The sequence below is a fragment of the Lissotriton vulgaris genome, chromosome 7 (genome assembly GCF_964263255.1).
Source record: "Lissotriton vulgaris chromosome 7, aLisVul1.2, whole genome shotgun sequence".
Taxonomy (NCBI): Eukaryota; Metazoa; Chordata; class Amphibia; order Caudata; family Salamandridae; genus Lissotriton; species Lissotriton vulgaris.
In genome coordinates, this window is record NC_141695.1 from 196,292,049 (window position 1) to 196,312,848 (window position 20,800).

General features: G+C 46.2%; 1 protein-coding gene across 1 annotated transcript in view; it reads left to right on the top strand.

Annotated features, from left to right (window-relative positions):
- The first annotated feature begins 1,495 nt into the window (after positions 1-1,495).
- Positions 1,496-20,800, top strand: part of LOC147701176 (lens fiber membrane intrinsic protein-like) — a 159,570-nt gene continuing 140,265 nt past the window's right edge. The window contains exons 1-2 of the mRNA XM_086928589.1: positions 1,496-1,687; positions 8,895-9,044. Coding sequence (XP_086784715.1) covers positions 1,528-1,687; positions 8,895-9,044 — 310 coding nt within the window. The 5' untranslated portion in view covers positions 1,496-1,527. The remainder of the gene's footprint in view (positions 1,688-8,894; positions 9,045-20,800) is intronic.

The following is a 20,800-nucleotide window of genomic DNA, read 5'->3' on the forward strand; positions in this document are numbered from 1 at the left end:
AAAAACACAGCGTTTTAATTATTAATTTTATTTACAGCTTTTTCAGTTGTGTACTAGCTGTTGCTAGTACCAAGACACCTCAGGGTCGATGTGTGCTCTACATGTTTTTTTAACATAGCATAAGATTCACCATTGCATGTATTGATTTTGTTTGAGATCAGGGACACATCTAATGCTATCTGTCGGCAGATCTAAGCAAGTACGTGTCATTTTCTAAAATATAAAACATTGACTATTTTACAGGTAATATTGTAATAGCAACATAAAAATTAGAGGGTGCTTTAGGTATATCGTTATGGGTGTAAAATTGTATTTGCTTGAGCATGCAAAAATGAATTGTGCCATTCTGATTAATACACATTAATAAACTGTGTTTTTTTAGGAAATTTTAAAACACTAAAAAAATGTAAATACTTCTAAATTAACTCTAAAAATATTTCAAAATATTGGGTGGGATAGCAATTTTTTTGTAATTCCTTAAGTGTGATAGAAACAAAGGGGCTTATTTACCAGTTTTTCACATAGTGCCGCAAGTAGCTTTGCTGTTTTGTACTGCGTGACAGGGAAGGAGCAGGAATGCCAATAGAAGGCAATACTGCATATTCCTTCCTTTTCTCCTCTTCTGGTGCCATTTTAACAGCCAAAGCAGTCCTCTGCTGCAAGCAGGATTCTTTTTGTGCAGGAAGGTGTAACTTCTTGCACAAAAGTAATTCTGAGAGGCAAATTACTCTTTCTGTGTATGCTGCATTATGCAGCACATAGAAAAAGGAAGTAATGAGGGGGCATGATGATATTTCTCATTTTTATGCCTCCCTAGGAAGGCCTATCTTTTTGCTGCATTCCCAGGTGTACTAATTCTGGTAAACCTGGGAATGCGTAAAAAATAATGGAAGTTGCATGGGAACAGCCGCGCAACGCCCATGGAACTCCTCCCTTGTGCAGAGTAAGGCAACGCAGCAGTTTGAGCTGTGTTGCTTTAGTGTAAGTTTATGGTGCCACTCAGGGAAAAGCAAAGTGGCCTTGCGTGGCTTAATGAATCTACCTTAAGGATTCCGTCATGCATGTACCACGTTGCGTGCTGCAAACAGGATGCCAACCGCTCGTATCTATGCCCCCAAAATGTTTGTTTTGGCGCTATGGTTTTATGAGTAACTGTGACGTCTGTGATGTAACATTGATGGCAGCTCCCGAGTCAGAAAACAGATCCACCACCACTGACTGATAAGTATTACATTTGTGAGCCAGAATGTGGGCCTGAATGCTGGTAGAAATTACTCTAATTAGTTACTTACACAATGGGCACCAATCACAATCTTTTAATTATTCCTAAGTGGTAAACAATGTAACTGTTAACTGTTTGCAATTTAAAAAGTAGTTTAACAAGCGTTTCTGTAAATGATTTGTGAAAGCCACGAGAAGAAGATTTTTTGTAAATAGTTTTTAAGCCGATCAATATTCTGACCAATATGTGGGTTATGTCTCTGCAGGTGACTCAAAGTGGATCTATTGAAATTTCCTACAATCGCGATGTCGGTTCTGAAAATGTCTTCCTTGGGCCTTCTGCTCCTCAATGTTCTCCTCCTTTTGATCTCACTCTCAACCACTCACTGGATAGACCAACCTGTCGCGCATTTTGGCCTTTGGAGCTTCTGTATTCCACTTGGTTGTGGCAGGGTCCAATCTGCCTGTAAGAAAGCAATTTAAATTGTCAATATTTCAAACACCCAGAGATATAGGATTGCAGCAGGGAGGTTTATGTGGACACAGAACGTGGTACACGAAAGAGGATCTTTGGGCAGCATGAAGGGCTGGGGATCACTTACTTACAACATCTCTATAGTTAAGGGACTATGGGCCATATGTATCATCAACCTGATTTGCGATCCTCAAATAGCGATTTTTAAGAAATCGCTATTTGAGAATCGCAAATAGGTATGTATGTACAAAATTGAATTTTTTTGCGATTTCTTAAAATTCCTTAATTGCGATTAGCAAATTGTGAATGGCAATTAAGGAATACTTTCCCATTCATTTCCATGGGCCAGGCGGCCCATAGGAATGAATGGGAAGTTATTCTCAATTTGAAATTCACAATTTGCTAATCGCAAATTGAGAATTATTTCAAGGGTGCAGGGGTGTCCAAAGGACACCCTGTTGCACCCCTGAAATATGCATGGGTGCACATATGGCGCACATACATGCCCTTGCATTTTTTGCTTCATACATTGCATTTAAGGAATCGCAAAATTTGTGATTCCTTAAATGCAATTGCAAAATAAGGAATCGCAAATGTTGGGATTCCTTGTTTTGCACCAGATTTTGCTTCATACATACCATTTAGCAAATTCACATTCGCAAAGGCTGAAGTTCTGCGAATTTGCTTGATACATATGGCCCTATTTTCTCAGGTGCAAGAAACTAAAATTTGAATTTGTGTATGTGCTAATGTCATTCAAACATTAGCCAATTTATTTAGTATGCTAATTCTAGTATAGATTTTTCTGGTGTTTTACGAGCATATTGGGGTATATCGAGCTGAATTTATATCCACTGCAAAAGTATTGAATGCCAATTGACAGAATAGTATATCTGTACTCCCCAAATTATGTCTAATTTAACAATATGTTTGACACCGATAATGTGCCTGATCTCGATATTTTGGAACACAGTGGTTTATTTCTTCTAGCCAGACTAGTGAGAATCAACTATCACTTGTGTGAAACCTCTAGTCTCTCACTTTGAATTTCCTTCCACAAATTACAGAAGCGAGAGATTTTGTCTGAGGACTTTTACTTTAAGAATTCGAAGTTTAAAATGCAGGTGGATCATGAAGCATCACAACAAAAAACGAACGAATAAAAAAATGAAGGAACACGATGCCAGAATTATGGATTACTCATTGCAAAAAAACCTGAAAACTATTTGCAATTAGTGATCATTAAATCATTTTACGAACTCACTGATGTACTAAAATGCAAGTTTGTAAAATTATGATTTTGATTAGATTGTAATACAAACTATGTCATGAATATAAAATGCGGCAGCACGCTTGATCCTTAGGCTGCCCAAAAGGGCGCTTTCGAAGGTGGCCCTGCAGAAGTTACACTGGCTTCCTGTGAGGAGCAGAGTGGAATATAAAGCCCTCTGCACCTGTCACCGGATCTTGAATGGCAGGGCACCTCGTCCATTGAAGAAACTGATTGAAGTTTACGAACCTGCTCGAGCGCTCAGATCCGCGGGTGGGGGTCTACTGAGGATCCCCAGGGTTAAGAAAGCTCGTATGGGAGGCAGGTCCTTTAGGTGCCTAGCGGCAAACTTCTGGAACAAACTCCCAGTGGACCTGCGCCTGGAACCTGAGGAAGCGGGGTTCCGAAATTAAAAACCTACCTCTACGCGAAATAACTGTCTGCTCGGCTGCTGTGTTCCCTGCTTGCCGCCTCTCCCACTTTTCAGCGCGTGGACACGCCGGTGCGCGTAACTCAGCGCTTTATAAATGTCCCTATTATTATTATTATTATTATAATGTAGTTCGCAAATTGCGACCACTCGGATTGGTGACCATCACATTGATGGTGGCCTGCTACAGTAAGCATAATATGAGGTCTGTCATCGCCTTTCAATAAGGTAAACTTTTAAAAAAAACATTGTTCTCCCTTTCCCGTAAATAAAACAAGGATGCATTGAAAAAAGAAAGGGATTTTTTGGGGGGAGTGTTGTGATGGGTATCCTGTACCTCTTCCTACTCTCCAACAAACCCTTTTCTTAATATTCACATAAGTAAAGGGGTGACCGAACCGACAATCTTGAGAATAAAAACGTATTTCTTAAAAGAGTGTGGGCCTGAAATAAACTATGTTCTGTTGTGCTAAACCTCCCACTGGAGGATTCTATACTGCTACAGGATTGTTGCACAAAATATTAATACCAGAGGGATCGCATGGAGGGGATAATTCTATCTGTAGATCCTGGAATCCTCTATTAGGAGATTGAGCAATTCCTCCATAAATGAGAGGATCGTCAATATCCACTCGATTCTAAATCCGATCTTCTGTTATCTTTACCTTCAACAATCAGGTAACATATTTGCATGGCTCGGTCTTCATGAGGAGTGGACCCAGTGCTTAATTTGTGCAAAACTAAGTGCCAGGGCCCTTCTCTGGAGGCCCTGCAGCTTGCACCATCCATCGCCACTTTCAGCACTGCCAATATCAGCACCAACACAATGACTAACCGTTGCACTCCTCCAAGTGTGACAAGTCACACTATTCCAGTCCCCAATGCTATAAGAATGGCTTGGGCGGCAAGTATTAGTCATTAATAAGATATATTGAATTAACAAGCAACTGTTGTGCCCATCTATAAATTAGTTGAACAGTGCCACCATGAGGCAGACTGTCATAAGTGCCGGTGTTGGTGCCGAGCACCGGAAACTTCGGGGTTAAATTAAGCACTGCGAACCCCACCCCCTCAAAGCTATCAAAATTCTTGTTAGGCACTTCTCTTGATCACACCTGAATAGTACACTTTGACAGATGTATGTGTGCTACTGTGTATTTGTAGAGCATGGGATTTGGTACAAAGTCGCAATGTACAAGGTGGGTGAAGGGTTCTAATATGGGTGGTGTACGAGTGGTGGGGTATCCCTTCCTGTAGAAAGTGAGACTGGGGTACCTATATACTCATGAACAAAGTGTTCTTTGGAAAAATACATTCCATTACTTTCAGAAATGAAGAATGCATGGAGCTTGGCAGATCCTGAAAGATGGTTTCAGATGTGCAATGGGAAGAAATTACTTATTAGTCTTTCTTTCTTTCAAAAACTTTTATTCGATTAGCGTTTAGCAAAATCATAAAAAGTACATCATAACATTACAGTACATATTTAGGTCCCAATGGGTAATACAGATAAAAAACAGATTAACTTTCAAACTATAATTAAAAACATTAATAACAGATGTATGTACATTCGGGCATAAAATCTTGTGGACTGTGGCTCAAACTGTACAGCGGTTTTTCAGACATGATTTCAGGAAACAAGCTACACATTTAGCAGCATATTGTGAGTCTAACGACTGCAGGGCCAGGAAAGCTGGTCGACACGTTCGCAGGCCCATCGCCCGAAGAAGGGGGATAATCCAGCGCTTTCGGGGTTGCTCATAATAACGGCAGAACAAAGTTACATGTATTGTGGACTGAGGTGAAATTCCGTCACATGGACATTTAATCAATTCATGAGACCAGTTTTGCACAGTGGGGAAGGTAACATGACGAAAAAATGTATTAAATCGAAACCTAAGAAGAACAAATTTTTCGTGGTTAGATAGGAAAAAAGTTAAATAGGGCTGGATACCGGGCGAGGTCTGGACCATTAAGATCTGCAAATTAGTTGGCTTAATTACTTCTTGAGAGAGACGCAAATCACTGAGATGGTTTAAACAAAGATTTTTCAGAGCTCGCCTGGAGATATCTGTTGTTGAGGTGGGCTCAGAGAAGTAAGACGTGCAGTTCATATCCTTTAAAAAATTGGAGACATAAAGGAGCCAGGGGATTTTGCTCCAACTAGCCAAGGATAAACAGTCTGTTATTAATGAGCGGGTTATGTGGCATTGCGGTTTGTTCCAAATACGGTGCCATAAGAGAATCGGTTGACATCTGATGTTATCTGTTAAATAGTCAATGCTGAGCTCAATATGGCAACCGTAAGTTGGGGCGCTTTGTGGGAGTGCCAAGATTTATTTAAAAAACCAGTTTTGAACCTTTTGTAGGTCGTCTACAGGAACGTAGCCCCAGACACCTGCGCCGTAAGTTGCTACACTATGGCATTTAGCGTGATAAATTTTAAGCAACTCGGCTGGGGCAGGTTTGCCCAATTTAGATGAAAAGGAAACAAGGGCGGAGGTTGCTCTCTGGTATAGTAATTTTTTAATAGACACTGCTTGTTTCCAGGATAATTGGTCATCCATTGGAATGCCTAAATAGGGATATTCTTTGGCGCGTTCCAATCTAACTTGTTCAATAAAAACAGGTTTGGGGTTCTTTACCTTGGACCCGAAATGCATGACAAATGTTTTACTTTTGTTTACTTTCAACCCTAAAGAAAGCATAAACTGGCAATAATTGTCTAGTTGTCTTTGTAACTGCATTAGGGTTCTTGCTAGAATGACAGAGTCATCCGCATATAATAGAGCGGAAATAGGGCGGTGTTTAATGGATGGGAGGTCCTGGCTCCCAACTAACATGGCCGATTCCAGCCCGTTGGTATACAGGTTGAATAGGAAGGGGGCCAGGACACAGCCCTGTCTAACTCCTTTGGTTACTGGAAATGTGGGAGATAATTCACCACCAATCCCATATCTCACGCAAGCGGAAGCATCAGAATAAAGCTTGCAGAGAAATTTTATAAGTGGGGGGTCTACCCCTAATTCGCTAAGAATAAGCCACAGCCTGGAATGTATCACGCAGTCGAATGCTGCGGTGAGGTCGACATAAACTAAGTACAAGTTACCTCCTTTTGCCCCCACATACTTGCCTATTAAAAGGTTGAGATTCAATGCCTGTTCGACTGTGCCAAGTCCCTCCTGGAATCCGTACTGGAGATCGGTTAAGATGTTATTCTCCGACGCCCAATCCGAAAGACGTTCCAGGATCAGGCGGCCTGTGACTTTCCCCAAGGAGTCCAGGAGGGAGATAGGCCTGTAACAGGCTGGATTGTTGCGTTCACCCTTTTTAAAGATAGGAAGCAGGATAGAGGAAGACCAGGAGTCTATTAGGCCAATCTTAGACACTGCTGCCATTACCTGGGTGACGAGGGGTGCCCAAAGTTCTAAGTTATTTACAAAGAAATCGAGGGGGACTCTGTCGGGGCCGTGGGCCTTACCTAATTTAGAGGATGAAAGTGCGTTAATGACTTCGTTTAGGTCGAAGTTGAGGTCAATGGGAAAAGTTGATTCTTGGGCACTGTCATTGCCCATCTGGACCACGGTTATAACATCGACAGGAGGACCACCAAATATCTTTGAAAAGTGAGCCACCCACTCGTCAGCCGACACAGCCACATTTAAATGTTGGGAGGCTGTGGCATCAACCAAGAAGGGTGATTTAACTATGCGCCAAAACTGGGAGCTGTCTTTACGTAGACAGCTCTCATGTAGTTGGGCCCAAAGATGTTTCTTTATTTCCGGTTGGATTGTGCCAATTTGTAAGACTTTCTGAGATTAGCAATCTCAACTCGATCTGTTGAGGGCTCCTTTTGAGGCAGGCTGTGCTATACGGCAGGTGGAGTCAAACCAACCTAAGGATTCCTGATCGCGGGGTTTATGGTGACAGAATAGTTCAGCCCGTATGACTTTTAAGATCTCCAAAAAGCTGGATATAATCAACTGGGGGGTGGAATCCTCTGCCAGGCAATTGTTCAACCAAGTGAGGGCTTTGGAAATGACTTTGCCAGTGATTATTTCGGGATCAACTTTAGACAATTTTAATGAAAAGCCATTTACCTTATCCATGGTCAAGGACTGTTAGTTTAGAAGACTAATCCTGGTGGGTTGAGGTAAGGGGATGTTAATTGATAAGGTAATGCTATTTAGGAAATGATCACTGGAAATATTAGATCCTGTATTAAATTGTAGCAATTGTCCCTTTAATATTTGGGAGCATAGAATAAAGTCAATGAGACTTGACAGACCCCTACCGTGAAATGTAGGATTCAAATCAACGGGTGGGTCCACTAGGTCGTTGGCAAATTCCAGCTCCAGGGAAGAAAGACAGTCATTCAGGGTAAAGCCTAAATGAGAATGTGGGAAATGGATCAAGGGGGAGCCGTATTCGTCTTGGAGACCACAGATATTTTTCTTGTAATTGTTAAACAGAGGAACATTGAAATCCCCCCCAAATCACATAACAAACACGAGAGGGGTACTTAGTTTGTTGATCCTTTATAAAGGAAGTAATTTCAGATAAAATCTTAACACAGTCAGCTGGATAAAGGTTATTGTAAAAATTAATAAACAGATACAACGTGTGCTTATTAAATGAAACGTTTACAATTTGAAAACTCACGTTAATAAGCAGTACTGTTATGTTCGCTGGAGGTAAGTTGTTAGAATAATATGTTACTAGGCCTCCCTTTGATCTACCATGTGTTGTTATACTAGCTGGAACGTGGTAGGTTTTTTAGCCCTGAATGTGCATGGGCTCAATGGCCCAAGTTTACTGTAGACATACTAATTGGTGAGCGTTCAAAATATCTAACCATGATTTAAGGTTTATCTTAGAACGGAGACCTGCTACGTTCCAATATAAAACAGATAACGACCGGCTAGAGGTAGCTGTGCTACTTGTGCTTATAAAAGTCTCAGGGGATGAAGTTCCTGGGCATGAGAGTGTATGTATGATGGGAACAGGAGAATAGGGTACCAACTGTTCGTTCGGTCCAGAAGGAATATCTTGTTCTAGGTCTGGGCCTATTAAGCTAGGGGAGGATGCATGCCTGATAACATTTGAGGGCTCTGTCAGTACTAATGCTGCGCTGGGGACTGATGGTACGAGGGCCATTTGTATAATAGAGGAAGGTATTGTTGGACTGGAGTTTGCCATTGGGACTACGGTAACATCCGTACAGAGTGGAGTCAGGGAGCAATAGGTTGGATGTAGTAATTTAGCCTTGTGCGGGGTAGGACCTGTGCAATCCTGATTAATGGCGGGTGGTGGTCAATCCACCATTTCCAAACAGTCATATCTGTTTGTTAGTGGCTTTAGTCATGATATTGTAAGACTTGTCTTAGCCATGGCCAGGAAGGAAAACCTCACAAGCGCACCGCTCAAGGTTCCTCAGATGATCAAATGATAACTCATATTAGGGGCAGTGTCTAACTCTCTACATTGATTGCTTCCAGCTGACATAGACGCCGTCCGTGCCTTCATCATCATCTCCTTCCTGCTATTGCTGGGGGCTACCACCTTGCAAATCCTTGAAATATGGTCCAAGAATGTTCTGAATTGGACTAATAAACAGATGTTTACAGCAATACTGAGCTTTGGTGCAGGTAAATCATTACATTTATAATATACTCATCTTGCTTTACAACATTTTGTGTGGGTCGCCAAAGTTTACATCAATTGTAATATTACATTCTACACCCTACAACATAGTTGAACAATTGAAATTAGTGAGATTGATTGAATAGGTCAGCAGCCTGTGCAGGGCACAGTGGCACTCAAGGTTTCCAGGATCTCACTCTGTCCAGGGCACTCTAAACAAAAATTCTACATTGACATTGATCTGCTTGATAAGTATAAATAGGTTCTGTTAGACCTGGCATCATTGGCATCATTGGCATGGGTTTCCCCAGAATTATTTGCCTTTACCTCCTGTTATTTTGCTGTGTGTTGGACTTTGTTTTTGCTGGTCTAGATTCTGTGGGCACTTTGCCACTGCTGTTCAGTGCCAAAGTGCAAGTGCTCCCTGTAAATTGTTGTAATGGCTTGATGTTTCCATGATTAGTTTATTTAGTTTACTGTTAAGTCCCTAGTACAGTGCACTGTGTGTGCCTAGGGCCTGTAAACCAAATGCAGCTATTGAGCCTGCAGCGCAGACTGTGCCACCTACATAAGCAGCCTTGCAACAAGAACTCAGGCCTGCCATTGCAGTGCCTGTGTGCTGTCTAGTACTGCTATGCTGACCTAGGAAGTGTACCCAATTGCCAGGCCCTAACCTTCTCTTTTAGTCACCCCTAAGGTAGGCCCAAGTACCCTTGTGGGAATGGTGCAGTGTATGTGAAAGGTAGGACATGCCCTGATGTGTGTGGCATGTCCTAATAGTGGAATACTGCCAATTTTGTTTTTCACTATTGTAAGGCTAGCTGGCCCATAGGATAGAGTGGGGAGTTTGCTCATAAGATCTCATGTGTATTACTGCCCCTGTGAACAAGATAGGAAAATAACGTTTGATGTGCCTGAACTCAGAATGTTAGGATGCATCTTTTAGTGAGGGTGACTTTTACATTCTGGGTTGGAAAATACCACTTTTAGAAAGTAGGTATTTTCTTGCCTAACCATCCAGTGTGACTATGTTAGGTTGTGTATTTGACTGTCTCGCTTTGGTGTGGCAGGGGATATGCATTCTGTCCGGACAGCCATTTGGGGGGTTGGGGTGTAACCTGCCTTTCCAGGATGAGTCATAACAGGAGTCAAGCTCTTCTTAAAGCCCTTGGAGAACTTCCTCAGGCAGGGGACACAGCAAACAGCAAAGTCTTTCTCCCTTTCCTTGGCTGAAAGTAGCCACTGTAGGCCAACCCCAGACACCAAACAGCACAGGGCCAGCATTCCTCCTCAGTTTCCCCAGCTCTTCTCCTTGGCAAAGGTTCCTCATGCTTCACAGTAGTGATCTAAAAGCCTGGATTCTTGTCCACTCTTTTTATAATACAAAATCCTTTGTTCTCGGCGGAAGAGCAGCTCTTTGCCCAGGCAAAACCAGTTCTGTCCTCTCTGGTGCAGCTTCCTGGCATGAGGTGGAGACCACATTGTCCTTGGAAGACTGGGCCCATTCAGGTGTGAAAGAAATAGCCTCCTCCCCTTCTCTGAATTCAGCCCAAGTCTATTCAACACAGCCGTCTCAGGGACATAAACACTCCCCTGAACTTCCTTGCTGGGAGTTCTGACCTGCCAAAAGGTGCCTGTAGCTGTTATGGGTCTCTGGAGTTTGTTCTGGCTGTTGGGAGCTGGAAAAGCAACTCAATGCCAAGAAGCGCAACTCATCCGTACCTGTCCCCGATGCATTGTCAAAGAAACCAACACAGCACCTGTCTGCGGCTTGGGAAATCTCTGCATGCCACATCAATACACCGGTCTCCAAATTCCGAGATCACCGCACCGATTCCGACGCAAGCCCTGCTGTGCATCTGCAAGGTCTGTTGCATCGTTGGGGGACGCAGTAAGAAACCAATGCATCACCTCCCTATGCAGTAAGAAACCAACACATTATCTCTTCTCCGGTAAGGAACCGATGTATCACCCCCCCTGTGCAGCATTAAGGAACCAACTCACCACCTACCCCAGAGCAAGGAAACAACGTATCACTTTCTCTGTGTGTAAGGAACCAACACATCACCTTCCCTATGACCCTTTTTGTTTGTGTGCGCGACCCATCCAATGTACTTTGTGTGGAAAGTGTAGCATCTGCAATTTGCTTTGAGCTGAACTATTTCTACCATTAGAAAGTCATATTTCTATTACCGTATTGTGGATTTTTGTCTTTTTGGTCTTGTTTGGTTTAGATCAACATTACCTCTTTTTCTAAACTAGTGTCCATTTGTTGTGTTTTCACTGTGTTGCTGTATGTGTGCACAGATTCTTTACACACTGCCAATGAGATAAGCCTGTTTGCGCATGCCAAGCAACCAAGTGGGTGAGAAGGGGTTATTTTAGAAGTGTAACCCCCTAACCCTGACTAGGAAGAATGATCCATACTTGGACAAAGGTACCTACCTCTGCCATCTAGAGACCCCTATTTCTAAAATTGGTGGTCAGCAGTGAGGATTTGGCCTTGCATTTATGTCTTACACACAGTGATTGGTGTACACCACTAGTAGATTGCATACCATCACACAGCCACATACAATTGGTGGAGCTTTTTCTTTGGGACTATTTTTTTTCTTGCAACTGAGAACTACCAAACTTCATCATGTCAAAGCCAGCATCTGTGGATATTGAGTTTGAAGAGGATTGAGTTGAAACCTACACTGTGCCACAATTGAAAGCTATCTTCAAAAAGTTTAAAATCTCTCTAAGAGGCCTATCCAAAAAGGAGCAAATCCAAAAGGTGCTGAGGGCCTGGTTGGAGTCAATGGATGCCAGCGAGGATGACGACCAACCTGTGGAGGAGGTGGAGGATTTAGATGAACAGCAGGATAGGCTATTGGGTCTGCCTGTGGTGAGGGGGGCAGCAGTGTATCTTCATAGGGGCTGTCTCTAGCAGAAGAGCTGGAGGACAGGGTGAAAAACAGGATGCATGAATTGGAGATCACAAAGCTCAGGCTGGGGAAAGAGGATAAGGAGTTGGCATTTCAGATGGAGAAATTAGCTCTGGAAGAGAAAAAGATGCTCTTAGAACATGGAAGAGGTTTAAGGGAGATGGTTCTAAAAGCAAAAAAGTATAGAGTCCAATGCCCATGGTGGCAGGGCACCATCAGTACCTGGGGAAGGGAGGGTATACATCCCCAAGGAGGTTATTAAGGATTTTGTGAAGAAGGAAGACATTGGTCAGTGGTTTAAGGCCTTTGAGGTAGCAATGATGTCCTACAGAGTCCCTGAGAAAGACTGGGGTGCGGGGTTGTGGAGCGGCTTTGTCAATGAAGGGAGAAACATGTTGCTAGCATTACCCACCAAGGACCAGATGTCTTATGCCCCCATGAAAGAAGCTTTAATAAGGAGGTATGGTTGACCCCAGAGACAGGCAGAAGTTGAGGGCGTTTAAGAGTCAAGCACTTTGGTAGCGTATGTCTCCTATTTTTTCAGAACACTGGATGAATGGGTGAAAGGTAGCCAGGTAAATGATTTTCAGGGGCTCTATGATTTGGTCGCATGGGGCACTTGTCAGATAGTTGTTTTCCAGAGCTACACTAGCACTAAGATTGACAGTAGGCTCACTGACTTCAGGAAGCTTGCTGTGGAGGCGGACCGCTAGGTCATTGCGAGGGTCCAAAAAGGTCATGTAGGAGATTTCATCAGAGGTGGGCAGTGTCCCCAGCAGAAGGTTGAGGGGGACAAGGGTAAACAGAAGGAGTTCCAAAAAGGGCCCCAAAGTAATACCCAAGGGAGCCAAGGGAAAGGTTCCCAGCCTCCCACTGAAAAGATGCCATGGGTCCCTACAGGTAAGCCTGTTCAGAAGGGTCACAGGTTATGGTTGTGGTCAGGTAGGTCGCTTCCAGGGGGACCCTAGGTGTCCCAAAAAGATTACCACTGGATACACTGGTGCACCGCCCCAGGGGATGCCTAGTATAGCTTTGAGAGAGGAGCTGGGTGCCCAATAGGGGTGGGGTTCTGCAGAAATGACCCTGGTCTTTTTAAGAGACAGTGAGATGGTGTTAAAAGCCCATCTGCCTGATAACACCAAGAAGTACAGGCAGTGGGCGACCATCAATGGCCATAGTGTGGAAGCTCTGAGGGACACTGGAGCCAGTGTGACAGCTGTCAGTTGTCAGCTAGTGTCTGAGAAACAGGTGGTCCCCAACACATTCTATCCAGTAGTTGCAGCTGACAGCTTGGAGTACCTCTGCGAAGTGGCACAGGTTCCCTTTGAGTGGAAAGGGAGGGTCTCAGGTACCTTGTACGTAGCTGTGAGGCTAGCCATGCCTGTCGACTGTGTGCTAGGCAATGATTTGGAGAGTTCCGCTTTGGGAGAAGGGGCAGCGTAAGTCTCATTTGGAGATGTTGAGTCTTCCTGAGTGGGGGGGTGTGACCACCCGGTTGATGACAGCCGGTAGGGGTGATCAAGATGACCTGGAGCCTGAAACAGTGGCCCAGGTGCCTGCCAGAAAGATAAGAGGCAGGGTGCGATGGTAACCCTCAAAATCCCCATGGTCCAGGAGAGACCAAACCTTGAGAGGGATGCCCTGGAGCCCACAGGGGCGCAAATGGCTGAGCTGGGGAACCTGCCTGAGCTGACCCATAGGCAGCAGGAAGGGGGCCCCTCAAGGGAGGAATTCTGCCAGCAGCAGCAGAAATGCCCTTCTCTTGTTGGTTTGCGGCATCAGGCTGCAAACCAGGCAGCAGGTGATCAGTCTGAATCACATTGGATTTACTGGGAGAATGGTCTCCTGTATAGCAAGCCTAAGGTTGATCAGCCTGGGTCAGCCTGTGTGCTGGTGGTATCCCAACGCTTAAGAGCCTTCCTACTTGGGCTGGCTCATGATGTGCCTTTGGCAGTGCATTTGGGCAAGACAAGACCTTCAAAAGGCGTGTCACCCACTTACTGGCCCCAAATGCGTAAGAACTCTGACACACATTGCAGGTGTTGCCAGACTTGCCAGGCAAGTGGCAAGAGTGGGTGAAAGTGTAAGGCTCCTCTCTACCCTTTCCCTGTAGTCAACACCCCCTTTGAGAGGGTGGGTATTGACATTGCGGGGCCTCTTGATCCCAAGACAGCCATGGGCAACAGGTTCATCCTGGTCTTGGTGGTGCCCCAAGGCCATCCCTCTCCGGACTGTGATGGCCCCCGTGGTGGGTTGAGCATTGATGGGGATCTTCTACCATGTGTGGTTCCCCAGAGAGGTGATGTCTGACCTGAGTACCAACTTCATATCGAAATATATGAAGTCCCTGTGGCAGGAGATCTGTGTTACCTACAAGTTCACTACGCCTTACCACCCCCAATGTAATGAGCTGATTGATAGATTTTACCGGACCCAGAAGAGCATGTTGATGGTTCTTGGTGAACCCATGAGGTCCTCTTACCCTGCCAATTGTTTGCTTACAGGAAGGTACCACAGAAGTCCTTAGGGTTTAGTACCTTTGACCTTCTGTATGGGCATCCTGTAAGAGGACCTCTGAGTCTAGTCAAAGAAGGCTGGGAGAAAGCTCCCAGTAAAACTCTCCAGGATGTATATAGCTACTTGCTGGCCTTCAGGAACCAGACTAAGCACTTCAGGCAACTCGCTCAGGGAAATCTGGAAGCAAGCCAGGAAGAGATGAAACGGTGGTATAATCAGAATGCTGCTCTGATTTAGTTTCAACCTGGTTAAAAAGTGTGGGCGATGGCCCAGTGGAGCCTTCTGCGCTCCAAGATAAGTGGACTGGGACATTTGAGGTGGTGGAGCACAAGAATAAACTCACCTACCTGGTGGACTTGCAGTCTACAAAGAGTCCTTTGCAGGTCCTACATGCGAACCGCCTTAAGCCTCACTTAGGGGCATATTCTCAAGAATGTGTGATAACCATTGCAAATTTAGCTTAATGCAACTTTGCATATCACAGTCTGTTGCGGGAAAACAACACTGTGTTAACGTAGCATTCTCAACCTGGCGGCACCATGCGATAGTCCCACGATAACGCATCAAATGACCGCGTTAGAATTAACACGACGCAGCAAAAATGCGAAACGCGAATAAAGTTGTGATGAGGCCAACCGTGATACAAAAATCAGCGATAACCAGCGACAAGTCTGCAATTCCCACGCGTCATGTGGGAAAATGCACTATAAAAGCACAACAAAAAAAACACACCCAAAGAAAATAAACTGCGTAGCAACATGGATACACCCGGAATGAGTGCCCAGGTCAATGAGAACCCCACAAGCCCCAAAGACCACCAGCAAGGAACCTCGGTATGAGGAAAGCCAAGGAGAAGAGGAAGATGAAGACAGGGTACAGTAAGTATGACAACCGGATCGTCGTCACGGAGGTGACAGAACACTAAAAACAGCTGTCCGTCACCTCCACTATGTCATTGGCAACACAGACGGAAAAATGGCATTCCATCGAGAATGCAGTCGGAGTGTCGAGGAGGCCAAGATGCGCTGGCATGATGTAAAAAGCCAAACCAAGAAGAAACCCGCTGACAACAGGAAGGCAGCAATGGCGAATGGAGGTGGGAGTCCTGTGCCACTTGAGGAGCTGGAGCAAATGGTGGCCACAGTCATCAGTGTGGAGACAGTGAAAGGAGTCGGGAGTCTGAACACTGTTCAACATGACCTGACACAACATCAACAGGGTGAGTAACAAACAGGAACTGGGGACGGGGGTGATGGGCACAATTGCATACATGTGAACGACATGTAGCATACTGCACACCCACAATAAACCTGGGTCATTTCCCTGATCCCCGTGGCACACTGCAGCACACATTCAAACATCAATTAGGTCCCCGGCCTCCATGTGCCCAAAGGGGTCTCATCCCACACATCCCCAATTCCACAACACACACATGCACCCATGAAAAACACAGCAAAGATGCGTATTTGTGAGCAACACTGACAATGCAAGTGACACCACATGACGAGCAGCATGGCTGTAGTACAATCACCATGACATTGTGCACAACACAGCTGGACGCGCCCACCACCACGGCTGGCTATCAGCAGCCCACCGAAGCACACATCGCATTGAAAAGTAGGGGGTGGTCGAACAGGTGCAGGTGGTGTTCTACTTCATGAAAGACAAACTAGATCACATACATGGGTGTCAAAGTCCCATTAGGGACCACCTACACTCCCCAGTGGAGACCCACACTGGGACAGAGACACATGCCTTTGCACATTTCCTGTATTGAACCACATCCAGAGCCACGGGATAATCATACACCCCCCCATGCTGGACTGGCGTACGCCGGCCCAGTTCACTCCTCTTACGTATTGAGTGGGGGAAGACAAAGCTACTTGGGCAAGATCTCACCCGCTGCCTGCGGTGACCAGGCTGCGTCCGCTGTACACGGCACAATGTAATGTTGTAGGGCCCGGGGCCCTAATGCATACATAATGAGCAGACCAACACACTCAGAAATGTTGTTGAACTTGCTACGGGCATGTGCACTCGACACCTTTATTGCCAGGGTCACATGTACAGTGACGCATGTGCAGGATGTGTGTGGGGTGAGTGTAAGCCAGCCCTCCTGGAGTTGTTGGTGCTGGCAACAACTTGAACAGTGATCACAATTAAAGCGGAAACAGAAAACACCAGCATAACAGAAACAAATGTGAAACATCATGGTGGTAGCCGGTGAAAGTACAGTGTTCACCCAATATGCAACCAGAATGGTCCATGAGTTGTGGTGCACTGAGTTAGTGGCACCTGAAGTACTCAGCAGGGTATCATTATGATGATGGCACCCACGACAGGTGTGAGCAACTCTGATAGTCTGGCAGTAAGACACTTCTGACTCTGGCACCTGTTGTCTGGAGTTAGTCCTGGCGGTGGTGGCATGTGCATCCTGCTATGATGCGATGTACGGGCAGGTCAGGACTCGATTTGAGGTGTGAGCCTGGGTGGACAGGGCAGGGCCACAGAAACATGGCCTTGATGACCCCCAGTCCATGACCCAGAGGCCATCCAATATTCTATCAGCCAGGGTCCGTGACTTGAGGTGCAGAGTTAGTAGCCCCGGATGCACTGCGGCTGGCACAGGCACCCCACCACAGGATGATGACTTGTGGTGCAGTGAGATTGGGCCACTCAAGCTGAGCGGGTCCTTGTCGATGTCGAAGGTGAATGTAGCAGAGGTTTGCGGGGGACAGTGGAAAGTGTCCTCCACGGCATGATGCAGAGGGCAGAAGCAGGACAGAAGTGGCAAATGGAGGAGTGGAATGCTACAACCTCGTTTTTGCCACAAAGTCAGTATCACCGACATGATGATGAAGACAACACCCAGTCCATAGACTCAGTCGCCACCAAAGTTCAACCAGAAAGTGTCCATGGATGTCGGGGAACAGACTTAGTGGCACCGGAGCTGAAAAGGGATGCAGTCTGCGATGAGGCCAGTACAATGAGATAAAATCTGCCATAAATAAATCAAGATTCAGTTCCAAATATGTGACCTACTCGACCGCAATTTAGGCCGAAGGCAGTAGTCAGCAAGGGACCACAGACATGTGTTATTTGAATGCTATGCACAGAGTTGGTGGCACCACATCGAAGGGAGTACAGTGATGTAAACTCAGCCATAAGGTGTGTACCCTGCCATTACATAATCAAGATTCAGTTCCTAATGTGTGACCTACTTGATCGTAGTGTAGGCTGGAGGCAGCGGTAGAGTACGTCAACGAGAAAGGAGTACAGCGAGCCTGTGTTGCGGAGGCCGTGATGGTCTGTGGAGGCTGACAAGGTTGCAGGCCTCAGCCTTGAGCTTGCGCTGGCACATGGTGGGCCCTCTTTGACACACGCCAGTGTTGGCAGGTGAGCAATGAGGCCTGGTTGTGCAGGGGCAGGCATGATGGGTTCGGGGACAAGCGTCCCCGGGTGCAGCAGGCACACAGGATCTCAGGCAACATCGCTCATGGCGACGGTGTCGGCCTTGTGGTGGGGTGGGAGGTGCCGCCCTGGCAGACACATTGGGCATTCCGGAAAAGAACCACGCCCAGAGCTACATGCTTTGTATTCACACCCCAACGCGTGCCTTGTGTACGCTGGGCCAGTCCACTTCGTACATGCTTACAGGGGGGGACATCACAAGCTACATTTCCGCGATCTTCCACACTAGCTGGGGTGAAATGGTTGCATACACTGTCCACTACACTTCAAACACCAGCGGTGCATGTAGACACGGATGTGTCTGTGGTCTGCATACTGCATACTGCTGTCTGTCCAGCACATCTCCGCCACACTTGGCATTGTGTACATTCTGATTCATGGGTCACTTGCCTCCTTTGCACATGCCTGGTTCCCACTTCTCCCCACATTCCGCTGTTTTGTGACTGAGGTGCCATGCCGTTAATGGCTCATGTACATGGCAAGCCCAGGTTGCCACAGTAAGTTGTGCTGTCGTGTCGGCACTTAGTGTGGTCTGAAGTGGGCATGCTCCTAGCAACAGATGCTGGAATAGAGGAGGAGGCTTAGCATCTTTCTGACCTCTTGCCTGCTAAGGGACATGATCGGTCAGTGGACGGTGTAACTCTCTCCCCCACCCTGACCCCTGAACAGCAGAGTGACTGCTACCAACTGTTGGGACAGTTTGCTGCTCTGTTCTCCCTGACCCTTGGTGTCACTCAGTGGTGTGTCTATGATGTTGACACTGGAGACAGTCCTCTTGTGAAGCACAAAATTTACATAGTGACTGACAGGGTCAAGGCTGGCATTAAGGAGGAGGTCTCCAAGATGTAAGCGCTATGGGTGATTCAGCCCTCAAACAGCCCTTGGGCCAGCACAGTGGTCTTGGTCCCAAAGTCTGCCGCACTCGGTGCCACACCAGAACTCCCATTCTGTGTGGACTACCGAGGGCTCAATTCAATCACCAAGACAGATGCACACCCCATCCCCAGAACTGATGAGCTCTTTGATCGGTAGGGATCTGCCTGGTACCTCAGTACATTTTACTTAACGTCTGGGTACTGGCAGATTGGCTTAACCGATGAAGCCAAGGAGAGGTCTGCATATTCAACCCCAGAGGGGTACAAACAATTCCAGATGATACCCTTTGGGTTGAAGAATGCCCCTCTCACCTTTCAGAGTTTGGTCAACCAGGTATTGACTGGACTGGAGGATTTCAGAGCTGCCTACCTGGATGACATTGCAGTGCCAGAGAATAAACAAACTATTTTGTGTTATAAAAAGAGGGGCCCAGACCAGACTTTTAGAACACTTCTGGGAATCAAGAGGAACCTATGCCAGGAGAAGAGCTGGAGAAACTGAGAAGCAATACTGTCCCTGTGCTGTTTGCAGTCTGGGGTTGGCCTGCAGTGGATATTACCTGCAGAGGAAAGCCAAAAGGACTTTGCTGTTTGTTGTGTCTCCTGCTTGAAAAGATCTCCAAGAGCTCGGAGAAGAGCCTGCCTCCTGTTCAGGGACACAGATACTTCACCCTAGCTCCCCTGAACTTCCTTGCTGGGAGTTCTGACCTGCCAAGAGATCCCTGTAACTGTTCTGGGCCACTGGAGGTTGTTCTGGCTGTTGGGAGTTGGAAAAGCATCGCAACAACCAGAAGCATGATGCATCGCTGATGAAACTGACACATCGCCTGCCCGCGGCTTGAGAAATAGCTGCACACCGCATCAAGTGCACCTGTCTCCGAAGTCCATGATCCCTGCACTGATTCTGACAGAAACCCTGCTGTGTGGCTGCAAGAACCCACGCATCGTCCCAGATCATCGCATTGTATCGATGCACTGGGTTTGTCGCATGGTTGGGGGATCCAGTAAGAAACCAACGCATCACCTCCCCGCACAGTAAGAAACTGATGCATCACCTCCTTTTCTGTAAGGAACCGACGCATCACCTCCCCTGCTCAGCAGTAAGGAACCAACGTATCAGGGAAACCAATTGTAACAACAATTTACACAGGGAGCACTTGCACTTTGACACTGATCAGCAGTGGCAAGGTGCCCAAAGCATATAAGCAAGCAAAAATGAAATCCAGCACAGCAACAAAAATACAGGAGGTAGAGGAAAAAATGTAGGGGATGCCACTCTGAAGATGCCAAGTCTAACACATGTCCTCTCCAGTTGAAAGATGAGGAGAACTACCCACCCTCTTGGGAGTTCACATCACTAAAGTGAGAGAATCTAGGCAGACCATCAGCATTGGCGTGTTCTGTAGCTGGGCGGTGTTCCACCATAAAGTTCATTCCTCGTAGGAAGATGGACCACCTCAACAGTTTGGGATTTTCACCCCTCATTTGCATCAACCATCTGAGGGGGCCTGTGGTCTGTCTTGAATCTGGAAGTTAGTCCCCAACAAGTGGGGGCTTAGTTTCTGCAGTGCCCAGTGCAAAAGCTTCTATCAACTCCACTCCACCTCCGTTCCCTGGGAAGTAGGCTCATACTCATGAAAGCTGCGGGTTGGTCCAAGACCTCATTGTTCAGTTGTGAGAGCACTGATGCAGCACCATGCAACATCATGCTCTGAAGCATCTGTTGGCACAACAAATTCTTGGGAGACGTTGGGTATCTTGAGCACGGGCAACGTGCACATGGCAGATTTCAGGGCATCAAAAGCGGTCTGACAGGCATCGGTCCAGATCACTTTCTTTGGCTGCTTCCTTGAAGTCAGCTCTGTCAAGGGGACAACAATGGTGCCATATCCCTTGACAAACCATCTGTAGTACACAGTGAGTCCTAAAAAGGCTCTCATCTCTGTCTGGGTCTTGTAGGGGCTCCCA